The 24886-nt window shown below is 38.8% G+C and overlaps 1 protein-coding gene and 1 pseudogene across 2 annotated transcripts; both read left to right on the top strand.

Moving 5' to 3' along the window:
• Positions 1-625: 625 nt before the first annotated feature.
• Positions 626-1609, top strand: LOC113460937 (uncharacterized). Its single transcript, XM_026810267.3, has one exon. It carries the CDS (start codon positions 688-690, stop codon positions 1435-1437), a length of 750 nt encoding a protein of 249 aa, XP_026666068.3. The 5' UTR covers positions 626-687; the 3' UTR covers positions 1438-1609.
• A 1629-nt stretch (positions 1610-3238) lies between these two features.
• LOC149751460 (protein transport protein SEC24 B-like) lies at positions 3239-24253 on the top strand (annotated as a pseudogene). Its single transcript, XR_016398186.1, has 15 exons — positions 3239-3259; positions 4025-4048; positions 4169-4249; positions 4996-5073; positions 5190-5282; positions 5600-5654; positions 8697-8773; positions 9248-9319; positions 9405-9482; positions 9806-9925; positions 10022-10094; positions 11298-11394; positions 11573-11733; positions 11951-12148; positions 23627-24253. The product of XR_016398186.1 is annotated as a protein transport protein SEC24 B-like (transcript).
• Positions 24254-24886: the final 633 nt, after the last annotated feature.

Genomic DNA, 24886 nt, shown 5'->3' with positions numbered 1-24886 from the left:
GTGGCACACCTACGCATCTATTTACCCGTTGTCGTTAGACTTGTCTTGCAGTTTTTTAGTAAGCTAGATGGAAAAGAAGTTTCTCTTGACACATCCGGAGAGACCTAGGCTAATAGAATTGGAGCACACAAGCCCTCGAAAAGCTAGCTAAAAGTTAGGTTGGAGAGAACTAGAACACACAAGCACACAAGAAAGAGTCACAAATATTAATAGAACTAGAGTTAGGATTTTTTTCTTGGAAGGGAACAAACATAATTATGGCTGCAAATGGGTCAGGTTGAATCGTGATCCGATCCAATCTGTATGACTCGAAACGACCTATGGGACCGAGCCGGGTTCTAAGATTGGACCTATTTTATTTTTTGGGCCGGGTCTGAAGTTTCGGGTTCTAAGATTGGACCTATTTAATTTTTTAGGTTGGGTCCAGATTAAATTTGGACCCGCCCCACTTCATTTAACTTTTGAAAAAAAAATTTGAATTTTGAATTTTACGATCCAACCTAATCCAATCCGACCGTAATTTATAAGGTACTTGGGTTAAAAGTAGCGACCCATATGGGCTGCATCTCATTTGATTTTAGCATCACCTCATGCCGAATCTCTCGCCATTTTTTTTAGTTAATCTCTTACTACCGAAACTTCTGGCGCCAAACCTTCCCGCCATTCCCTTGACTTCTCATCAATAAAATGCAAAACGCCCCATCGCCCCATCCTGTCTCACCCCTTTTTCTCCTATACTCTCTCTCTCCAATCTTCGCAGAGATGGTGGTGGCTTTGGGGTCGGGGAGGTTCTACGGGAGCAGCCTCCCGCGGCCGCGTTTCTACACCGAGGTGAAGCTGAATGAGGACCGCGTCGACCCACCGGTGCGCGTCATGGATCCGCTGCTCTCGTGGGCGAGCGAGGCCCACTGGTCCATGGGCGGCCTCAGCTTCAAACGCCACCGCCTCCAGGGCCGGATCGAGGGTTCCATCAAGAAGCTCCGCGCCCAGCAGGAGAGAACGCACAGAAATTCCCCTTCCCTCGACCGAAATCCGGCGACCAAGCCAAGGTTCTCCGGCCATATGCCCCAGTCTCTTGCCTCGCTCCGTTCCGACTCCTTCGAATCCGAGTCCGAGGAGGGGGAGGTGCAGAAGAAGGCAAAGAATGTTAGCATCGTTTCGTCGCCGTCGATTGGGTCCGCTCAGAAGAGGAAGAGGGTGAGGAGGCTCGGAGACGAGTTTGATAGGATCGCGGAACAGCAGCAGATGGGGAAGCAGAGTGAGGCGGCGGAAGGCGTTGCATCGAGGACCCGGAGCCGGAGGCCGGACGTGGAGGAAGTGGAACTCGGTGAGGAGCCTACCGTCGCTGGGAAAGGGAGTGTGGAGAGGAGGAAGAGGAAGGAGGCGGATCGCACGAAGCCGAGAAGGACTTCTCCAAGGAAGAAGCAGCTGATTTGATTGCTATGATTGTTTCTCGTCCCTTCTCTTTGTGATGTTTTTGATTGAATCAACTGCAGTTTACTCGTTTGATGTATTGATGCTGAGAAGAAAGAAAGAATTAGTTTGTTGAGGATCGGTTCGGTCCAAGTCCTAAAGCTGAAATTAGTTTTTCTCTCTGCTTGTTTGCTTAGCAAAATTCTTTCAGCTTTTATATCTTGTGTGCATGTGACTAAGCAAGAGGAATTAGTTATATACATCATGATAAGAAATCAGAGAAGTTTAGATGTGCATGATTAGTTTAGAGGAATTTCCTTCATGTTGTGTCTAGGAGCTGAATATTTATTACTGCATGTTTGCAGGCTTAGGGAGTTACACACATTAAAGGGATATGTGGAGTCTGTCATGAGGCCCTTCGCATGAGTGGCCCTTCGCAGTGCCTCTCACAGCTGCCTGCTGGTGTCGTAATACGACCTCTCACACCTCTCACTGCGAGGGGTGCTAATGGGTTCGGTCATATAAGTGACTCTGACCGACGGGTGCTAATGGGTTCGGTCATATAAATGACTCTGACCCAATCCGGTTTCTTATTCGGATTTCGATAGAAGATTGAGTCGGGTCCACCTCTATAATTTTTGACCCAACGGGTCATTCCGGTCGGATCGGACTATGTATAATTCAGACCCAACCTAAAAGATTCAAATCTAGTTCAGGTACAAGTCGGGTCTGGTTTGGGTCTGGTTCAAAACTTGTGTTTGTACCTTCGCGGGCTGTAGCCTGTGGGCTCAAATAATTTTATAGATTCGGGTCGGGTCATAGGATTGAAAACTCAAAATAATCTAAATTTCAAATGGGTCGGGTCTGAATTTGGTAAACTCAAACTCGATTTAAAAAATGGAATGGGTCCAATTTTAGGACCCGACCAGACCTCACAAGTCTTCCAAAACGGGTCAGGTTGGGTCTAAGTGGGTCGTGTCGGGTTACGGATCAATCCGACCTATTTGTAGCGTTACGGCTGCTAGTTGCAGTTTGATAGTTCCCTAGTGATCGAACTCGCCAGTTGATCCTCCATGCAGCAGAAATAAGGATGCAAAATTTTTGAAAGTCGAGTGGGCCCGACCCGGATTCCATCCAGATTTGAATTTCTTTAAGTTGCAACCGGGTTATGCATGGACCCGACTTGACACGAATAATCCATTGGGTGAAACTTGTAGTCGTGGACCCGACCTGATCATCTATTGGGTTGGGTTTGGGTCCAATATTAAGACCTAGACAAGGAACCAGGTTGGGTCGGGGTTACTCATGACCCAGTGCGACCCAATCCATTTGCACCCCTAAATATAATGTGTTACCAAAATAAAAAAGAAAGTTTACTCAAAAAAATATTGAAGTTTTTATTGACTACTAAATATAGAAATATAGAGTTAATATTTTGAATTATGTTGGGATTTGTAAAAGAAATTATAAGAGTATTATTTTGTGGTTAGAAGCTTTAAAGATGATTAACATGTTAAGGTTCTTATAAATTTACAAATTTGTTTAGGCAAAAGGTAGATTAGTGATGGCTACTAAGACAGAAATAGAGAATCCCCTCTCTGCTACAAAACAATGGAGGAGAAAGCCCAACCCTCTTAAAAGTAAGATAAGATGATTTGAGAAAAAGAAAAAAAATCTTAGATCTTTGATTAGATGAGATAAACGAAAAAGGAAAAAATGAACATGCCTGATGTCAATATTGTTTTGGAATGTGAAGTTGAGAGGAGACTGGATATTCTGTTGCTTTCTTAAAAAAGACTTGATATTCTATTGCAAATATATGGGCATGTATATAAATGACAATAATGTGAGTTGCATGCAGTTCTCTTTCTTAAAGAAATATTAAAGAAAATCTTCAGAAGTCTTTGGTTGTTAAGAAAAATGCTTGGGGGGGGGGGGGGGGGGGGGGACTAAAAGCTGTGGAATATTTCTCAAATATCAGAAGATATGGGCAACAAACTTATTGAGAATGAAAATTTTAGTTTCTTCTAACATTCCGAGACTAAAATCATACAATTCTTAACACAGCTTTTGAGCTTTTGCTAATACAAGGGAATCTTATAACCTGATGATCCAGTTTTCTCTATAAATTAATCATTAAAGGATGTACAAATTCGCATTGACTCAATGTTGGACTAGTTCTTGGAAAAGCAGGATGGCCCATTGACTCAATGTTGGACTAATTCTTGGAAAAGCAGGATGTTGCATCATTGCATCCAGTAATTAACATTTGCTCTTTATTGTTGTTATATTAAACAACTATACTATTCTCTAACAGTGGCTTTCACTTTTAGTGTAATGGTTTGGTTGTTATCTTGCCAATTTTGTTGACATTATGACAAGATTGACAGTGACGTTAACATAAGGACATCTTGATGGAAAAATTAAATGTGGTTTTAGTTTCTTCTTTGAGGTTTCTAAATCATTTTTTCTCTCTCAACTAGTACCTGCCACGGCAACTGGATCACTATGAGTATTGCGAGAAATATATTTTGGAGACTCACACAAGAGTTCAATCTAAAATATATATTTTGCATGTAAATTTTTTTTTTATAATTGTTGTCTAATTCAGTTTTTCGTCAACATTCATGTCTTGGTACATAACGTTTATTTCAGTTCATATTGTGACCTATTATCTTGCATCATGCAACTTTTCTGAGGAAGAGAGACTGGAAGTTGTTCAAATTATTTATTGTAATTTGCTGCCTCTTTGCAGGAAGGTCCTCGAACGTTGGTGGGCATTGCAACCTTCGATTCATCTATTCATTTTTACAATCTTAAATGAGCTTCACAGCAGGTAGATTGAACTGTTGCTATCATGGTCCTGCAACCATTTGGCAGCTGTCATGAACTGTTATTTTTTTAGGGATACTAAGAATCACCTATTTTTCTTATTATGTTGCCTTGTATCCATAGAAATTGATTCCAGCCAAATATAACTGTGGAGTTGTGTGAGTTACATGCTATACTCAGGCTTGACTGGTAGATGAATAAAATGTGCTCCCAACACAACATAAATATCTATGGAATGGTTTAGTTGAAAGAGTCAATTGTTTGCATCCTGGTCGATTCATATGCAAGTTTTTGTCTCACAACGAACTTAATATATTTATCGAAAGCTGAAATTTGACTGGGTTAGTGTGACTTGAGTCATCCAATAGATGCAGCTTATGTACCATGAGCTTTGGCAAGGCCTATATTTTTTGAGGGAACAATTTCCTAGACTAAATTCTGGATTAAAAAATAATGAAGATAATTCACTAGTTCTTACCTCTTCAAGTTTGGATTGTGTTTCTAGACTAAATTCTTACTCTTAAACATTGTCTTATTACACGCACATCCATCATTATGATGCTTATCCAGTAGCAGACAAGCACCATGGAAAAGCTACAACGATATCTCTTAGCATTTGTCAGTTACAAAACCTCAGTAGATATGGAGTTAAAAACATTTGCACAGTATGCTGTTGATACTTATTGGATATCATGGAATTTTTTTTTTGTGTGTTTTTTTTCAACTTTATTAATTCTTATTACAATGCAGCCTTTGATGCTCATTGTTCCCGACATACTAGATGTTTATACACCCCTTCATACTGACCTGATAGTTCAACTTACTGAGGTTTGGGTTGCTCTTTTCATTTTTTCTACTCTTTCACAATTATATTTGCATTTGTCTATCAACAAGGTTTTATTAAGAAGCTTAGAGAACTTTGTTGTCTTATTCTGAGGATTTAGTGCCGTCAAAATTTGGAGCAATTGCTGGACAGCATCCCAAACATGTTTGAAAATCATAGAGTTGCTGAATCTGCATTTGGTCTAGCCATCAAGGTATGCATTTTCTTAAGGTTGTTCATTAATCCTGGCTATGCTTGCTCTTCTTTCTTTGATATTTTAATTGTACTAGCTACTTACATGGGGATCTGAACTCTCTGCTTCAGCACAGTTGTAAGTTAATATACTGTAGTAGTATTAACTTCAAATTAATTGGATAATTATTTTAAACTTCTAAATGCTTACTTGAAAACTTTGCAAATATTTTTTGTATGTACATCCAATGCAGCAGCGTTTAATCATTGATATCAGAAACTATAAGGTCGGCCATTCCCCTCAAAGAACAACTGATTAATCTTCTATATTTTATTCAGGCTGCGTTACTGGCTATGAAACACACAGGTGGAAAGCTACTCGTATTTCAATCAGGCAAGCCTCCAGTAAATTTTCTTTGTTTAGTACTAGAACAAAATAATGTAAGTTTTTTGCTAATTATCTCAGTTATTTTGTCATCTTGTAGATTAAAATTTGCATGCCTCTCAGTTTTTGGCTGGGATCTTGATGGAAAAAAATTGCTCTTATAGAAGTGTAGAATGAATGGTCCTTAAAAGTTCCAAAAATTCGTCTACTATTAGAACCGTCATACCTCTGTTTCTCATAGAATTTTGATACTCTGGGAAATAGGAGAACTGATAACTACATTTCAACATTTTTAATCACAATTTTGTGATGACATGATAGGTTCTCAGTTTGCTGGCTTTGCTTGAAAAATACTGTCGTAGCTTGCCTGCTTCTAGTTGCGCAAGAGCTTCAGATATAACATGCTGGCCTGGCTTCGACGCAATAAGCTGGCTGGCATTGGGCTTGCTCTTACAGGCTTATGAACAGTATGTCAACCGAAGCTCCGGAAAAAAGGAAACACATTTTTATTTATATAATTTCCATTGCTACCACCCCTTATATAATTTCCATTGCTACCTCCCCTTCCTGATCTAATCTTAGTTATGTTGACTGGATTTAAAATATTGTGAAAATCAAGTTTTAGAAGAAAGAGAAAAAGAAATTTGACTATTTTCAGAAACGAATCCCCCTTCCCTCCCCACCCCTGACCAAGATTGAATAATCTCCTCCCATCCCAGTTCTTGTTGGCATGTAAAATTTGCATGATGTATGTGAGAAAGTTGATATGGATGCATGTCAGTATCTGGAAATTTAGAGATGTGAATAAAATGATTGGTTGAATCAAGAACAAATATAATTCTATTTTTGAGAAAGAGGGAAGACCATGAGATTGTGAATGGTTAATGCTGGAAGCTGATGAATACTTTAAAGGTGGAAATGATTTATTGGAATTACAATTAAGAAAGATGTTCAGAAATCAAGAACTTTGTACAACGTGAAGGATAAACAAGTGCATCATCTTAGGCCTATGAAATACTAATAAAGGTTTGAAAAATCTTTGGAGACATGGATTCTTTTCATTTACTAGTTAACCTAATGAAAACTACAGGACAAATAAAATGCAAATGATTGGAGATGTCCTAAGTTAATGCAGATCTATTGATGTAACTGTTGAATTAATTTGTTTAGAAGAACTCAGGTTAGAGGTTGGTGGAAGATTGACTAGGAGACATGTCAATTGTTTGTCAAACAATTGATTTTATTGTTGGAAGCTTATACCATTGTTTCAAATAAGGCCTGAAAAATTTTTGTTACTTGTGTATTAACTGTTGATGTTCAAATAGAGAAGTTTTTTTCTAATAATACAGATGAGGTATTGTTAGAGGAAGATGACCAGAGTTTGTTAAAGGTGGGAATCTTCGAGATAAACGGCAAAAAGTCATCAGAGATAAAAAAAAACTGAGTATATGAAATCAAGTTTCAAAAACCTGTCAATTCAGCTTGTACCTCCTGTACAAACACTAAAATGGTATAGGGGATCTTATTTCAGGCCAATACCACCTGGACACTCGAATCAACCCCAAATTGGGTGATTCGGGAAGATCATGGTCGGCTGCCCCTGCATCGGCTGAACCATCGGCTGAACCAAGTGGTATCGCTTGGTACAGCTTCAGGAATAGTTTTTGGTGGGGAAAAAAGGCTTGTTCTGTATTTGGCATGATATGCCTTACCGTACCATACTAGTTCGGTACTAGTACCGGTACCAGTGGCATACCGACCCTCAGTACGCCAAAAAAACTCTTTACCGTACCAACAATATGCTAGTGTGGCACCAATACAGGGTCCGGTACTGGTACGACGAACCTTGGTATTTGTAGGTGGAAACAAGCTAAGGGAGATTCTAGGAACATCCTATGCCAATGCTCATAGGATTCAACCTTGAATTTTTGAACTTTGAGGCTAGAACAACCATGTTTTTATTTGAATTGGGGTCCAAGTAAAGAAATATGAAATCAAGTTGTAAAGTAGATGAACTAGATATTTAATTCAAAATTAGGTAGTAATCAGCCTCTTATTAGATGCTGAACTAAGTACAATAAAAAGATTGTTCTAATTTAAGGATTCTCACTAGTTGTTTGTACAAGAGGAGAAGATTGATATCTTTATTATATTTCCACATAGTTTTACCCTAAATAAAGTATTTCTTTCAAAAAACTTGATGCTAGTCTTAATTGTTCATTATGTTATAAGTATGCATGTTTCAAACTTTATCATAAAGCTAGCGGTCCACATGCACCTCCCGAATTATCAACTCAACCCAACCTTGTAGTTATGTTATAAATTTATTTTTGACTCCTCGTAATGCAATTTTATGTGAGAGTTATGAATGCTGCTGACTTCAGCATGCATATAAGATCATGCCTACGACACTTAAATTGACTCTCCTGACTTATTTCTTAGAAAAACATACCATTGCGGTTGGAAAATATGCTATAAAGGCCAAAACCAGATTTTGGAGGCCAAAAAATGCTGTAGCAAGAGTTTTTTTGGGGTGTATCTTTATGTACCTATTGATACCCCCTGTTAGCATGATTGTCGATACAGTGTGTGCCGTGCCCACCCTTGGTTGTTACGGGTTTGATTTTCTATAACCTTTTACAGAACAAAACTCTAGTCCCAACTAAATGGTATTATTATAGTTGAAGTAGAAATGACTCTGTGAAACGGTATTATTATAGTTGAGGTAGAAATGACTCTGAAATGGCCAAAATTTTGCTCCCATTTTTTATTATTTTCAAATTGCAACTACTCTTAAATAAAATGCAAAAGTGTATGATTATGGAACCTGCAGTTCTTCATTTATTATAGCTTTCTACTTATTTAAGACCAATAAAGGCAGATAAGCAGAAATTGGTGTATATATCTTTGTTTTGTTTACATCTATGTAATCTGTAAGTGTTTTTGGCAGCCATCTGTTTCCCTCATGAGTTTATAGTTTGCTTCATCCCTTTTTTGGTTGTCTTTTGTTATATTTAATAGAATAATTTCTGATTTTTTTGTTGCTTGCAGTCTTGCCATCAATTGGTATTGGGTCTCTTTCCTCCAGAGAAGCAGAAGGAAGAACAAATGTTTCTTCAGGAGATAAGGTTTTACATATATATGTAGCTTTTAGTGTTCTCGTGCTCTTGATTGTCCGATTCTTGTGCATTTGCTTGTGCAGTAATACTGGTATTTGGTGGATAGTTTCTTATTAACTTCAAGTGAGTCATGGCAAAAAATGTCTAAAGCTGGAAGTCATTGTAGTCCTGACTTAAAAAAATTCATGACAGTCCAGTTTTTCATGCATAGAATGCCTTCAATTTTTTATACATGAGCTGACTTGCAGTTCGGTCATTGTGTCTTGATTCTTATTTTTCTCTGGTCATTCTAACATGATAGCAAGCCAACTATATAATTGTGGCACTTTGTGCTTTTATTACAAGTTTTAAATGATAAAATTAACTGTCTTCTGATTTGCTTATATGTTACTATAGATGTAAGTAGATTCCACTAGAAATTGATGTCTAACCAAAAGTTGAACAAGAAGTATATCCTATCTAACATCGTTCACTTGATTCCAGGAGGCCCATAAATTGCTTCAGCCAGCAGATAAGACTCTGAAAACAATGACAATAGAGTTTGCTGAATATCAGGTGATGATATACAAATAACTGAGCTGAATTTTGAAACGAATCCATCTTGTATGAAGGAAAAATAATAACATGCAATTTTTTTCAGGTTTGTGTGGATATGTTCCTTACAACTCAGACCTTTGTACACATCGCTTCTGTTGCTCCGAGAACTACTGCAGAACAGGTAGACTTTCGTAGCTCTCGTGCTTTATCACAAATTATGGCAAAAGATACTGTTTTACCTCTTAATTAAATCAATGGCACTGCAACATTTTATATTTATAACATCTGTAAACGTTCTTCTGGATACAGATGCCCTAGATGGATTAGTATTTTTTAGTGTCATAACTGGTTATGTGATCAAAGATGACAATTTGTAAATTTGGGTTGTGGATATACTAAAAACAAAATAACGAAGACCCCATAATACCATGACTATGTTCAGAGGTGTTGTTTTAGATGCTGGTGCATTTCAGAAGTAATTTATATTCTTTTTCCTTGTTGCAGGTTTATTATTACTACCCATTTTCGGTTCTTTCTGATCCTGCTAAATTCTCCAATGATCTTAGATGGAACATCAGTAGACCCCAAGGTTTTGAAGCTGTGATGCGTGTAAGATGCAGCCAGGTAAGTCTGATAAGAGACATACTTGCTAGCATAAATACTTATATTTTGAAAGACTTTTCTTTGGCCATGAATTTTCTGGAATTTACTTTTTGATAGGGTCTTCAAGTTCAGGAGTATTCTGGAAATTTTTGCAAGTACATTCCCACTGATATTGATCTCCCGGCGGTCAGTACTTTTATTTTTTAAGCTGTTTTCTAATTTTGAAAATCATGCTGCCATAAATTTGCTTTGCATTTTGATTTCTTCACAAATAATTGGATGGTTGAATCCACTTTAACCAGTCAGGTATGAGTAGATAACTGGCAAAATACCAGGACTAACCTTCTATGTCATTGGCAATCAAGACCAATTCTTTTATTGCTGTCATTACAAGATATATGTATATTTTAAAAATGATGGCTGAATTCATCCAGGCCCTGCATGTTCTCATAAACGGTAACAATTAGATGATTATGTGAAACAAATCTTGACTTTTAACAATTACATGAGTCAGTATGGGAACGCTTACAAATCATGACTTTGATTTTTAGCAGCGAGAATCTTCTACCTTGGGTAATGCGCTCGCTTTAAAATTTTCTTGGAATCTTGAAACTGCACATGTTTCCTAAGCCTTATTTTACTAAAACTGCTTCTAAAATATCTACTTCCCTGCACCTTCCCTTGCTTCCATTTTAGCTAATCATGACAAGATCCAATTAACAGCATCTCTATAAGGCACCATGTCATTCACTCAACTCTAATATTATCATATATATTTTGTTGTCTTTCCATTCTTTTGTATAATTGAATCAAGATATAGAAACTGATCACACTGTGGTTTCTCCAAAAAAAATGACTTTTACTAAATTGATATACTTAGGCATCTTTGCCTTATCTGTCAAGTCAATTAATATAAATATAATATGCACATGTAACATAATACCTTCTTTAGAAATTGGGATCTTGCTAAAGACAGAAGTGGAACTTATCTATGTAAGTTGTAGTGACGAAGTGCATAATTACGCTGAAAGGGAAAAATGATCAACAACTTAAATCGTGTCCTTACAATTAAGTTACTTTTTGTAAAGCTGTATTCTTGATCATCAATTAGGGAATCCTTTATTTGATCTTGAAAAATATAATAAACTCCTAATTTTACTGAATCAGATTTCCAAATACAGAGTAGAATCTGCTTTCACATACATGTTCCATTTAACAGTGCTAACTTGTCCCTTTCGCGTAGTCTTTTGCTATTGTATTAACTCTGCTCTGATCAGTCCCTTTTGAAGAGTATAGGCATTCTGAAACATTGACATATTTACAATTTGAAATTAGAATAGGATATCCTAAAAACAAAGATACCTATGCTTTTTTTTAACATTACATATCTAAGTATATTTTTTTTTGACTCTGATTGATCGTGATAAAACCATAATGGTCACTTTCAAACATGATGATAAGTTCCAGGAGGGCTCAAATGTGCTTTCCAGGTCTGAAGAAAAACTTGCATGCAAATCTGAGCACTTGTTGTCTTCATGTTGTTTTAACTCAATTCTGGTGTGCTTTGTACAAACTAGATTACACTTTATTTTCAATGTTTAACTTTGTTGGCAATGCCATCTATTACTTTTGAAAAGAAATCTTGCTTAATTTTGTTTTGTTGTCCAGTGTGCACTTCTTTACACGACAGTGTATGGGCAAAGAAGAATTCGAATTATAAATCTCTCGCTTCCCTGCACTGGCATGCCCAGCAATCTGTTCCGTTCAGCTGATTTGGACACTCAGTTTACCTGTTTTCTGAAGCAAGGTAAGATATTCTAAGTTTTTTTGTTTGCCCATGTACTATTTATTTTTAAAATTAATTTTGGTTCTGTGTTTTACTAAAGCAGTATGAATATTCTTAACTTCAACTTGATTGAGAAAAGTTATATGTTACTATTTGTTCTACTCTGATATGCTTGCTGATTGTTGACAATTAAATGGTGGCAGACTTTCTTGAACAATTTCTTCACACTAAATGGCTTTTTTTTTAATCTACAATTATAGCTGCAAATGGCTTCCAGCCAGTCCTCTTTCTCAACTGCGGGAACAAATCACAAACCTCTGCATCAACATCTTACACTCATAACGTAAATTTTGTGCAACCATATCATCATCTGGACAGTTAATTCTTCCAGAAGCGCTTAAGCTTTTGCCTCTATATACCCTAGGTATTTTCCCCAGCCTGAAGTTAAAATGTTTCTGGTAGTTGCTGTGCATGATAGAACTTATCACTTGCCTGTCTATGTTTCTTTAGATTTGGATCGGTCTTTACTAGTTGATGTAATTGTTCGAACATGAATATGAATTATCTTATTATCATGACCAGTGTTACTTGGCATGAAATATCAGTTGTCAACTGAACTCTGATTTAAATTGTTTTTCTTACTTGAATCTAACAAGTTCATTATCCCAGCCATGGTTTGCCGTACCGGTCCGTATCGGCCGGTACGGGCCGGTATGTACCGGTCCGGCCTGAGACCGGTACCGGATCAGCGTGAAATCCGGTACCGGTAATTTATTGTTGAAGAACCAGTACGGGACCGGTACGGGACCGGTTCGGACCGGTTCGGACCGGTACGCCACCGGTTCGGATCGGTACGCCACCGGTAAGGACCGATACGGGATCGGTTTCGTACCGGTCCAGGACGCCACCGGTCCGCCGACCGGTACCGGTACAGCGGACCTTGATCCCAGCAGTAAGGGTTGCAGCTGGAGGGCAACTTTTTTTTAAAAAATCACTCCTTGAAAAGCTTTTAGTGGATTTTTAACCTTGTGTTTGGCTTTGGCTGGCATCAATTATTTGCTGTACAGGTGACAATGGTCTTTATCAGTAACCAGTCACCAGGTATCTAGAACTTCTTCAAAGTAGATAATGGTAATATGCTGATATTGTGTTATGTTGTGATTACTGGGCACACAAAATTAATCTATCCGGCTTACCAATTAACAATTACTCTCTTTCAGGCATTTCACCAAACACATCACAGGCATGAATAGACAAGCACAAAGATACCAGATTTACGTGGTTCGGCAGCAAGTGCCTACATCCACGGGGAGGAGGAGCAATCCACTGTCAATCTTCCCAATAGGGTACAAACAAAGATACATAAAAGCCCAAAATATGGACTGCCAAATGATCACAATAGGAGGCAAAAATAAACCAAATATAAGGCAAAATAACCGATCGGATCAACCCTTCTGCAGCCACAATGATAGATCAAAAGTGTAGTATGCAAAGCAACCTTTCTACGGCTCCAATGGTAGATCAAATGAATATCAAAATCTTACCTTCCCTTGTTACATATGCTGTGAACAACAAAGAAGAAAGAGGCTCACGGAAACAAGGAAGTCACAGGAAGAAGCCACGGCTGAAGAAGGGAAGAAGGAAGAAGGCCTCCAGCGAGCGGTAGACAAAAGAAACTCAAGCCTGTTGTTGCCGGAAGACCGAGAGCGCACGGGAGGATGAAGAGAATGGAGTGCGGCGACTGAATCCTCCTTTCACCCAAAAACAAAACCCTTCATCCACCGAATAAAAGAATGGCTGCCTTATATATATAATGGGATATCAATCTTGCAAATAAGTCCCTCTCAAAACTACTATTTGGAGCAAAGTCCAAAATTAACAACAATCCTCCTCCTTGCGACAAATCATGTACCTAGCATCAAATATGGATTGATAAGAATAACCTCCTCCTCACCACAAGCCCAGAAGAGCATTAACAAGTGCTCACACCAATCAAGTTCAGGAAAGTTCTGAACTTAACTGCTGTGATTGGTTTAGTGAGCATATCAGCCGGATTATGAGCAGTGTAAATTTTCTGAAGCCGGACATCACCATTCTCCATCAAGTCTCTGATGAAGTGATACCTGACATTTACATGCTTAGTGCGTTCGTGATACATCTGATCTCTGGAAAGATGCAAAGCACTCTGACTGTCACAATTAATATCCTAACAGTCCTGCTCGAGACCCAAATCCTGTACTAACCCTCTTAACCAAATAGCTTCCTTTGCTGCCTCTGTCAACGCCATATACTCTGCTTCTGTAGTAGACAAAGCAACTGTAGGCTGCAAAGTAGCCTTTCAACTGACTGCACAATCAGAGAGAGTAAATACATATTCGGTTAATGACCTCCTTCTGTCCAAATCACTAGCATAATCTGAATCAGAAAATTCTATAACAGTGCAATTACTCTGTGCGGAGAATACCAATCCCAAATTAGAAGTACCTTTCAGATATCTAAGTATCCATTTCACAGCTGACCAGTGAGCCTTTCCAGGCTTATCCATGTATCTGCTTACTACGCTTACTGCCTGTGAAATATCAGGTCGAGTGCAAACCATTGCATACATGATGCTGCCTACTGCACTTGCATATGTCACTCTGGACATATATCTCTCCTTATCCTCAGTCTGGGGACAGAGTCTGGCAGATAATTTGAAATGACTGGCAAAAGGAGTAGTGACTGGCTTGACTGTAGACATACCAAATCTATCCAAGACTTTCTTAATATATCCATGCTGAGTAAGAAAAAGTCTACCCAACTGCCTGTCATGACTGATCTCCATCCCAGGTATCTTCTTTGCTGGTCCAAGATCCTTCATCTCAAATGCAGTACTGAGCTCAGCTTTCAGATTTTGGATGACTGATATATCCTTGGCTGCTATCATCATATCATCCACATACAGCAATAAATAACAAAAGGATCCATCTAAAAATCGCTGGTGATATACGCAACTGTCATATGGAGATATGTTGTATCCATGGTCGACCATAAACTTATCAAATTTGCGATACCACTGTCTTGGAGACTGCTTGAGACCATATAGTGATCTCTTGAGCAAACATACATGATCTTCCTTGTCTGGAACCTCAAAATCAGGTGGCTGTTGCATATAAATCTATTCCTCTAAATCACCATGAACAAAAGCTATTTTAACATCTAGTTGTTCCAGCTCTAAATCCTGAGAAACAACTAAGGCAAGCAACACACGAATAGAAGAGTATTTAACTATAGGAGAAAATATTTTCTTATAGTCAATTCCCTCCCGTTGACAATAGCCCTTAGCTACCAACCTGGCCTTATATCTAAAATGCTGATGACTGGCTCCCTTTTTCTTTTTGAAGATCCATTTGCAACCAATTGCCTTCTTGCCCTCTGGTAATCTGACTAATTCCCAAGTCTGATTCTTCTCTAAAGATTGTAGTTCTTCAACCATAGCCATTATCCATTGTTCAGCCTGTGGACTACTAATAGCCTCCTGATATGTGGTCGGCTCATCACCAATAGTGTCTGCAATGCTCAGAGCATAATAAACTAACCCAGCACAAGCTGAATCCTCAAAATCATACCTTTGTGGTGTTCTGATATGACGCCTGGGTCTACGAGTGGCAATGCTATCAATCTGATTCTGACTTTGTATGGTAACCTCCTCCTAAGTCTGTATATGTGCATCTGTCTGCTGTTGCTGCTCATTTAGAATAAAAGTATCTTCATTTGCCTGCTGCTGCTGTGATCTGATAGTCTGATCAATATTCATAACAGTCCTATCCATCTGATCCTGACCCTGATCCCTCTGAGAAGAACTTGGCTGTAGCTGCCTTAAAGGAGTAGCTATCTCATGAAATGTCACATCCCTACTGACTAAAAATTCTTGAGATCCAGGCTCTGTGCACCATAGTCTGTAGCCTTTTACCCCATATGCGTATCCAAGAAATACGCACTTCTTAGCCCTGGGGTTCAACTTTCCATCTCTTACATGTGCATAAGCTGGACACCCAAAGACTCTGAGTACTGAATAGTCTGCAGGTCTTCCTGTCCACATTTCTTCCGGAGTTTTCATGCCCAATGCTGATGCTGGGATCGGTTTATAATGTAGCAGGCTGTGTGAGCTGCCTCTGCCCAAAAATCTCTAGTTAATCCAGAACTAGATAGCATAGATCTGACTCTCTCAATTAATGTGCAATTCATGCGTTCTGCCACACCATTCTGTTGAGGTGTACCCACTGTGGTTCTGTGTCTGACAATGCTCTCTGATTTGCAAAAGTCATCAAACTCAGTAGAACAAAATTCTAATCCATTGTCAGTTTGGAAGGTTTTCAACTTTCTATCAGTATGCCTCTCGACCATAGCCTTCTACTTCTTGAATGTGTCAAACACATCACTCTTATTTCTGATAGTGTATATCCAGACTTTGCGGGAGTAGTCATCAATAAAAGTGAGTAAATACCTAGATCCACCCTTGGATGTAATTGGGGCAGGACCCCATAGGTCAAAATGAATATAATCTAATATACCAGCTGTCCTGTGCACGCCTGTAGAAAAGCTGACTCTGTGTTATTTTTCGAACACACAATGCTCACAGAATTCAAGTGCACCAACCTTCTGACCACTTAGCAAACCACGTCTGTTCAGCTCCTGTAAACCTTTGTCTGAGATGTGGCCCAATCTCTGATGCCATAGGTGTGTCAACTGCTCAATAGAAGACTGTACTGCTGAAGCCTGTCTAACTATTGTACTACCATCCAAATAGTAAAGGGTCCCACACAGTTTTTCTTTCAATAAAGTCAATACTCCTTTATTGATAGTTATTGATCCTCTACCCTATCTGCCCTCGAAACCTGCACTATTGAAAGCATGTACTGAGAGAAGGTTTCTCTTTAGTTGAGGAACATATCTGACATCGTCCAAAGTCACCACAGTGTTTGCATTAGATATAATTTAAACTGTACCAACACCTTCCACTTTGCAAATGCCATTATCTCCAAGAAGAACGGTGCCCCCCTCACATGATCTAAAAGAAGAGAACCATTCCCTATGGGGTGTCATGTGGAAAGATGCTCCAGAGTCCACAATCCAAGTATCAGGATGACTAACACTGCAAGCAGCTGTAAATATTGCATCATTATCATTACTGTTGTGACCTGCTGATGAAACTGCAACTGTTGCCGAATCTGAGACGGTTCCTTTATCCTTTTGTTCCCTCTCTTTCTTAGACTGTAGGAGTCTACATTCTGATTTTCAGTGGCCTGGTTTCTTACAATAGTGACAGATACCTGGTCTTTTGGACCTAGACTTTGATTTGATTTTGGATTTGCTTCTTCCTTGTCCACCTTTCTTTTGTTCATCTCTACCTCTAACTATAAGTCCTTGAGCTGGAGTCTGAACCTGATGTTGTAGCTGTACTTTCAATCTAAGCAAATTAGATAACAAAGTAGCTTCTACCTCTTCAAGACTTATTGTCTCTTTTCCACAGAGCATAGTAGTAGTAATATGCTCAAAGGACTTACGCAATGAGTAGATCAGGATCAAAGCCTTGTCTTCTTCATATACTTCAACACCAATATTTGCTAAATCAAGCAGGAGCTTATTATACTCATCCAAGTGATCTTTGAGTGAAGTCCCTTCTGCCATACGAAATGTGTGCAACTTTTTCCTCAAATACAGTCTATTAGTAAGGAATTTTGCCATATATAGACTCTCCAATTTTTTCCATACTTCCTTAGCTGTATCAAGATCCACAACATTGCGTAGGACTTTATCACTCAAGCCCGAAAACAAAGTCCCTAGTGCTCTCTCATTAATCTCTTCTTTAACAGCTTCATTATCTCCTGGGATTGCATCCATACCCTTGAGGGCCTTTGCTACACCCTCTTTAACCAACAAGTATTTCATCCTTACCTTCCATAGTGAGAAGTCCCCTGTGCCATCAAATACAGCCACTTCATGCCTTATGGTAGTAGAATGAGAAACAGAAGCCGAATCATTAGCCCTAGATGAATTTTGTTGCCCAACAGTAGCCATAGCTCTGATACCAATTGTTGTGATTACTGGGCACAAAAAATTAATCTATCCGGCTTACCAATTAACAATTACTCTCTTTCAGGCATTTCACCAAACACATCACAGGCATGAATAGACAAGCACAAAGATACCAGATTTACGTGGTTCGGCAGCAAGTGCCTACATCCACGGGGAGGAGGAGCAATCCACTATGTCAATCTTTCCAATAGGGTACAAATAGAGGTGGGCAACGGGCCGTGCCGGGCCGGCCCGGCCCAGGCCCCCCAGGCCCAAAGACTAAACGGGCCGTGCCTGGCACGGCCCGCTTATGAAGCGGGCCGTGCCTGGCACGGCCCGTCCAGCACGGAAGGCCAGCCCGGCCCGGCCCCAGGCCCCTCTATTGGTGGGCCGGGCCGGGCACGGCACGCCACGGGCCGTGCCAGGCACGGCCCGTAACGGGCCCAAACGGGCCGTGCCAGGCACGGCCCGCAACATCTCCAAACGGGCCGTGCCTGGCACGGCCCGTAACGGCTCCAGACGGGCCGTGCCAGGCACGGCCCGTCTGGAGAGGGGGGAGGAAAATAGCCGTTTCCAACGGCTATTTTCGTGAAAATGACCCTTTTACCCCTCCCAACAGTCCAATAACGGCTGAATTGAGGGGTATTTTGGGAAAAAAATTTTTGGGCTTCTATAAATAGCCCATTCCTCCCTCATTCTCACCACACCAAACCTCTCATTCTCTCCTTCTCTACTGCTATTATTTCTCTCTTCTAAAGTGCTCTTCTAGCAATTTAATTTTTAGTTTGTTCAAGTGCTACACAAGAGGAGGTTCCTGTTGAGAAGAGAAGGTCGCTTCTGTTGAGAGCACAAGAGGAAGCTCGGAATCTCGGCTCTGCCTCTGCCCTCCGACCCTCTACTCAATTCCTCCTTGCGGTTAGTTTTTATTTTTTGAATTAATCATAGATATGTCATCTTTTGAGGAAAGTCAGTTTGGCATTCCTGTTTCTGAGGGAGAAGAAACTAATCCCCAACCCCCTGTTCCTAGTTCCTCTAGAACTGGTGAACCGAGTGAAGGTCAAACCTCTTCTCGTAAGAGGACTAGTACTGTATGGAATGAATTTGATAGAGTTATGGTTGAGGGAGTCTGGAAAGCTAAATGTAAAAAATGTGCCAAACTTTATAGTTGTAGTAGTAGTGGAGGAACAGGACATTTAAAAAGACATCAAGAGAGTCATAGGATGCATGATTCTCATGCTCAAACTCAAAGTACCCTTAATATACAAGGGGGATTACTTGTAGGTAATTTTGCATATAATCATGAAAATCAAAGAAAAGCACTTGTAAAATGGATAGTTAAGGATGAATTACCTTTTAGTTTATGTGAATCTTTTAATTTTGAAGAATATGTTCAATTAAACCTACAACCTGCTTACAAAAAAACTAGTAGGCGTACATTTAGAAGAGTAGCTATGACCAATTTTTTAGCAATGAAACAAAATTTAATTGAAACACTTTCTACTTTAAATGTAAAAATTTCATTAACTTCTGATATTTGGTCAGCATCTGTAGGTAGTAATTGTTTTATTGCCATTACTGCTCATTATATTGATAATGATTGGCAATTAAATAAACGTATTCTTGCTTTTCGTGCTTTTGATTTTCCACATTCTGGGCAACAAATTTCAAATATAATTTATCAAACTGCATGTTCATATAATATTAATGATAAAATTATGTCTATTACTTTTGATAATGCATCTAATAATAATTCTGCTATTGTATTATTAAAAGACTCATTGCATCCCATATTAGATGGAAATTTACTGCATATTAGATGTGCATGTCATATCTTAAATCTTTCTGTTCAAGCTGGCATGGGCATGATTCAAGATGTGATTTCAAAAATTAGAAATGCAGTTTCTTTTATTCATGCTTCTAGATCAAGACTTCAAGAATTTAAGAAATTATGCATAAATCATGGTAAACATTTTAAAAAATTTAAACTTGATGTAATTACTCGTTGGAACTCCACATATAGCATGATACATGATGCATACCCATATAAAAATTTATTAAGTGCATATATTAATGATCGTGGATTAGGATTTACATTGACTGAAACTGATTGGAATAAAGGAAAAATTTTGGAAGATTTTTTGCTTAGTTTTTATAATGCTACCAATGTTCTTTCTGGTATTTATTACCCTACTTCATGTTCATTTTTACAACAAGCATATATAATTAGTCAAAAATTTGCAGAACATAGATATGATGATGTTTTAATGCCTATTATTGACCTAATGGAATCTAAATGGAATGAGTATTGGGACAGGATATGTCCTATGCATAACTTAGCTGCTGTATTTGATCCTAGAGTTAAATTAAATGGCGTGCTAATTTTACTTGATGCATACTCTGAAAATATGAATCAAGATGCTGAATCTGCTAAAGATGAGGTAAAAAAACTTCTTTATGATATTTATGCTATATATGATGAAAAAATTCGTGGATCTAGAACACAAATACAAACCTCTATTTCTCCTTCTAGTAGTTCTCGTTCGTCATCTATTTTTTCATTCATTGCACAGAGAAGACACACACATGCTTCAAGTTCCTCTTCATCTTCTTCATCTTTAAGTAGTGAACTAGAATTTTATTTACGAAATGATCTTCATTCTGCATATGATGAAAATCAAATAGAGAATCTAGATGTATTATCTTGGTGGAAGAGTGTTAGAAATCAATATCCTGTTATGTCTGCAATTGCACGCGATATTTTAGCTGTGCCGATGTCCACGGTAGCATCGGAATCCGCTTTTAGTGCAGGTCGGCGTGTTCTTGACGAAAAGAGAAGTAGGATGACGGGCGAAACGGTGGAGATGCTTCTCTGCTTCAAGGATTGGCTGGATGCTGAGGCAAGACTTCAAGATAAAGGTGGACATAATACAACATCCTCTGATGATGATGATACAAACACTACTGAAGACTGAAGACTGAAGACTGAAGAGTGAATACTGATTCACTGAATCACTGATGATTAGTAAGATTTCTTAATTTTTTATAATTGTACATTTTTATTGTATTCTGGAGGTCAGACCAAGGTCCAAATCTCGGCCCTTTCTTAGTTTCTTATTGTATTCTAGAGGTCAGACCAAGGTCCAAACCTCCCTTCATGTACCATTTTGATTTAAATTAATAAACTGGTAGGGGTCTATGCCAAACCCCCCACCATTAAGGTGGCTTTATATTCATAAATCATAAATTCTTAGTGTTCAATATTTATTAATTTATTAAAAAAATTTATGAAGCATTAATTTTTATCGGGCCGAGCCGGGCCCAGGCCCGGACCGTGCCAGGCCCGCGTGCCAGCCCAGCCCAGGCCCTTATGGGCCGTGCCGTGCTGGCCCGCGGGCCGTGCCGTGCTTGGCCGCGGGCCTAGACCGGGCCGTGCCGGCCCAGGCCCGAAGCGGGTCGTGCCAGGCACGGCCCGCTGGCCAGGACCCTCTAGCCCAGCACGGCCCTCTCAAAGGGGCCGTGCCAGGCACGGCCCGCTTCGTGCCGTGCCGTGGGCGGCCCGGCCCAGTGCCCATCTCTAGGTACAAACAAAGATACATAAAAGCCCAACATATGGACTGCCAAATGATCACAATAGGAGGCAAAAATAAACCAAATATAAGGCAAAATAACCGATCGGATCAACCCTTCTGCAGCCACAATGATAGATCAAAAGTGTAGTATGTAAAGCAACCTTTCTACGGCTCCAATGGTAGATCAAATGAATATCAAAATCTTACCTTCCCTTGTTACATATGCTGTGAACAGCAAAGAAGAAAGAGGCACACGGAAACAAGGAAGTCACAGGAAGAAGCCACGGCTGAAGAAGGGAAGAAGGAAGAAGGCCTCCAGCAAGCGGTAGACAAAGGAAACTCAAGCCTGTTGTTGCCGGGAGACCGAGAGCGCACGGGAGGATGAAGAGGATGGAGTGCGGCGGCTGAATTCTCCTTTCACCCAAAAACAAAACCCTTCATCCACCGAATAAAAGAATGGCTGCCTTATATATATAATGGGATATCAATTTTGCAAATAAGTCCCTCTCAAAACTACTATTTGGAGCAAAGTCCAAAATTAACATGTTACAAACAGGATCCTCACGGTACTTTATAGTTGAACTAGGTCAGCAAACCTGTCATGTGATTGCAATGTGTATATCTCATTTTTGAATCGTGAGCATCCTGGTCTTCAAGCACGTAGAGGTTATTAAAAGAGAAAATAACTAATAAAAGCTAAGGCGGAGGGACTAGGTCTTCAAGCAAGTTGCTCAGACCAGAAAGCAGCTGATCCAAGTTTGTTTTGTTAACTAAAGATGCCAATCCATCCAATAAGCTTACAAATCATAAATTGCTAAACTGATCTGGTTCTGTTTGTTTTGGTAGCTTAAACTTTGAAATGCTGGTGCCATGCCAATAAGGCTGCATCCTGGTACATGCTGCTTGTGGTAATGTTTCATGCTAATGCTTCTCATGCACTGGATCACCAATTTCACTGCTAGACAAAAGAATGGAGGGATATGCACATATGTAAATAGATATATATTTTTGCATTTTTCTGTTTTAAAATAACCATTTTAACCTTTCTAAGGATCTTAGATGTTGTATAATGAAAAAATGGTTTAGAATCAATTACTTACATACGATAATAAACAATAAGACGTGTGGATTTGTTGCTTACTTTGCATTGTGTTAAGGTAATATGGCATGGTATTGCACCCTAGTAATGCATTGGCTGTGAAAGAAAACTTAGGATGGTTAGAATGCAACATAATCACTAATAAAACACATAATATAATGAATCCTGTTCAAAATTATGCAAGTCATGCTTGAGTGTTATGGTATCCTATAGGTTTTATATTGGACCTTGTCACAACTTCGGTGTCTTTACTTAATTATGATAAGAGATGTAGTGAATGGTGATTAGCTAATAACTAGACTATATCTTCACTCATACCGAACTAATTTGGATATTTATATTTTGGTTAACACCATAAACTCCTAAACTATTTATTAAAAAGGTAGTAGGTCTAATCCTAATTTTGTAAAACTGCTAATGTATGATTGCCATTGCATCCTCTAATTAGTTTTGCAGACTTTTAATAAAAAATTATTCATTCTAACACCTTGTGTTTTGAAGTTCAGAAGCTGCAAGTCTGTCAAAATAAGTTTAATTTGGTTTTTTTTTCACTTTTTTTTTTTGTATTAAGTTAGTTGCAAATCTGTCCTTGTACAATGGAAATGCAAATTAGACCTCAGAATGATCATGCCTAGCCAAGCCTTGACACATCAACACCCCATCTGTCAACTTGAGCCTAGACTAGCTTGACCTCGGGCCTCACTTCCTCAACTCAAGCCCAACTTGATATATTTTCAAGCAAGGTCCACCGAACCAGGCTACAGAGCCGACCTGGTGGGGGACCAGGTCGGTTCACATGTTTTTTTTGGAATTGGCTCTCAAGCGGCCGGAACCGGTTCCGAACCGATAGGAATTGGTTGGAACCACAAATTAAATACCTTAATAATGGTTCAGGATTTATTGGAGCATTGAACAGAATTTTACTTCATTTACTGGATTTAAAATTTTGTGTAGCCAATGAACCTTTAAAATCAAGGATTATAAAAACTAGTTATCTGTTTCAGTCTCTATGAGCTGGTAGTTGGACTAAATCCTTAACATATAGTTCTATTGTATGCTTGGTATTGCATTTATGCAGCTGACAATTCCTTTGATTGACGGAATGTTTTTAGGTGCCTCTGCTTAATAAAGTCATTTTACTAGTCAAGTGGCAAGCCTATAAGTGATTTAGAGAAAAAATTACAGCAATAATAAATGTGGGATGTACTCCTGATGCATCCATTGTCCTTGCAGCGGGTACTGCAGCAATTTGATAATGATCTTTCAAAGAAACTAAATGATGTTGTTAATGAGACAAGACACCAGAGATGTTCATATTTACGGTATGATGGATATTCCACTCTTTACACTTAGAACTGCTAAACATAGCAAATTTGACAATTTAAACTTTTGGTGCAGTTTGCGGCTATGCAGAAAAGGAGATCCATCAGGTCAGTTAACAACCCCTTGGTTTCAGAAGTTTCTCAAGTAATAAAGAGGCATATGTGGTTTTCCTATTCCAATCTACAGGACAATTAATGTTTGCGAAAACAAATTATTTGGAGTTTTGACAACTATTAGGACTTGGAGGCAGGCCATACAAGTATTGTAAAAACAGAGCTTGGTTATTGATCTGAGGTCCTTTTTCTTTTTCTTCAGACTTGTTTTTTATTTGTTGTAAACCAAGAGGGTGTATGATATGAAAAGAAATGCTGGCGGCTTAGCAAAAAACATTAGGCTTTGGTGGCTGCTTACTGTTTCATCGTTAGTACCTATTTTTGTGGTGTAACAACTTTGTAGGAGGTTCTCCATGCATATAAAACTTCATATCTATCATTGCTATCGTTTCACTTCAAACATTAAGGATCATCTTTAATGGTGGAGTGCGGGACAAAGGTAGCTATAATTTTCTTTTCTATTTTTATGTTATGTATTTGTAATTATGCAGGTAAATGAAAAGTCATTACCCTCTTAAACATATGAGAGCCCAGTCTCCATGTTTCTGTTCTGCAATGCTGGTAGCTGTACAGCTCTGATCTCTTGCCAAAGCTGCCATACATAATTAGAAAAGTAACCATAGGTTCTGCTCTGGAAATCTATCGTCTGTTGCGGGCAAGTTCTATTTAGCTTGTAATAGTTCAAGTTTTAACTGTTTGTTTTCTATTATTTTTCATCTTTATCAATTTAAGTGCGTGTCTCTTGCATGTAGCACTGAATGGATTTCACTGGGATCGAAAATAAATGCTGAAAATTAGCATTCTTCCCAAATTAATGATGCTAATGAATTTGTTTATTTACTCAGGTATTTGCAGCATCCAGTGCATATAAATTTTTGGTGTTGACTACCCATTTCTCATTTTATCACAACATTCTCGATTATCATCTCAGGCATCTTAATCAAATCTAATCCTTCAGTCTTGAAAACCAGCATGGTTGATTATCTTAAGACAATTGAAGCAGCTTCATATTAACTAAGGTTCATGGAAGTAAAC

This window comes from Phoenix dactylifera, chromosome 13 (genome assembly GCF_051530095.1).
Source record: "Phoenix dactylifera cultivar Ajwa chromosome 13, Ajwa_hap1_PhDact_Kaust_v1.1, whole genome shotgun sequence".
Lineage (NCBI taxonomy): Eukaryota > Viridiplantae > Streptophyta > Magnoliopsida > Arecales > Arecaceae > Phoenix > Phoenix dactylifera.
This window is presented reverse-complemented; position numbering and strand designations above follow the sequence as displayed.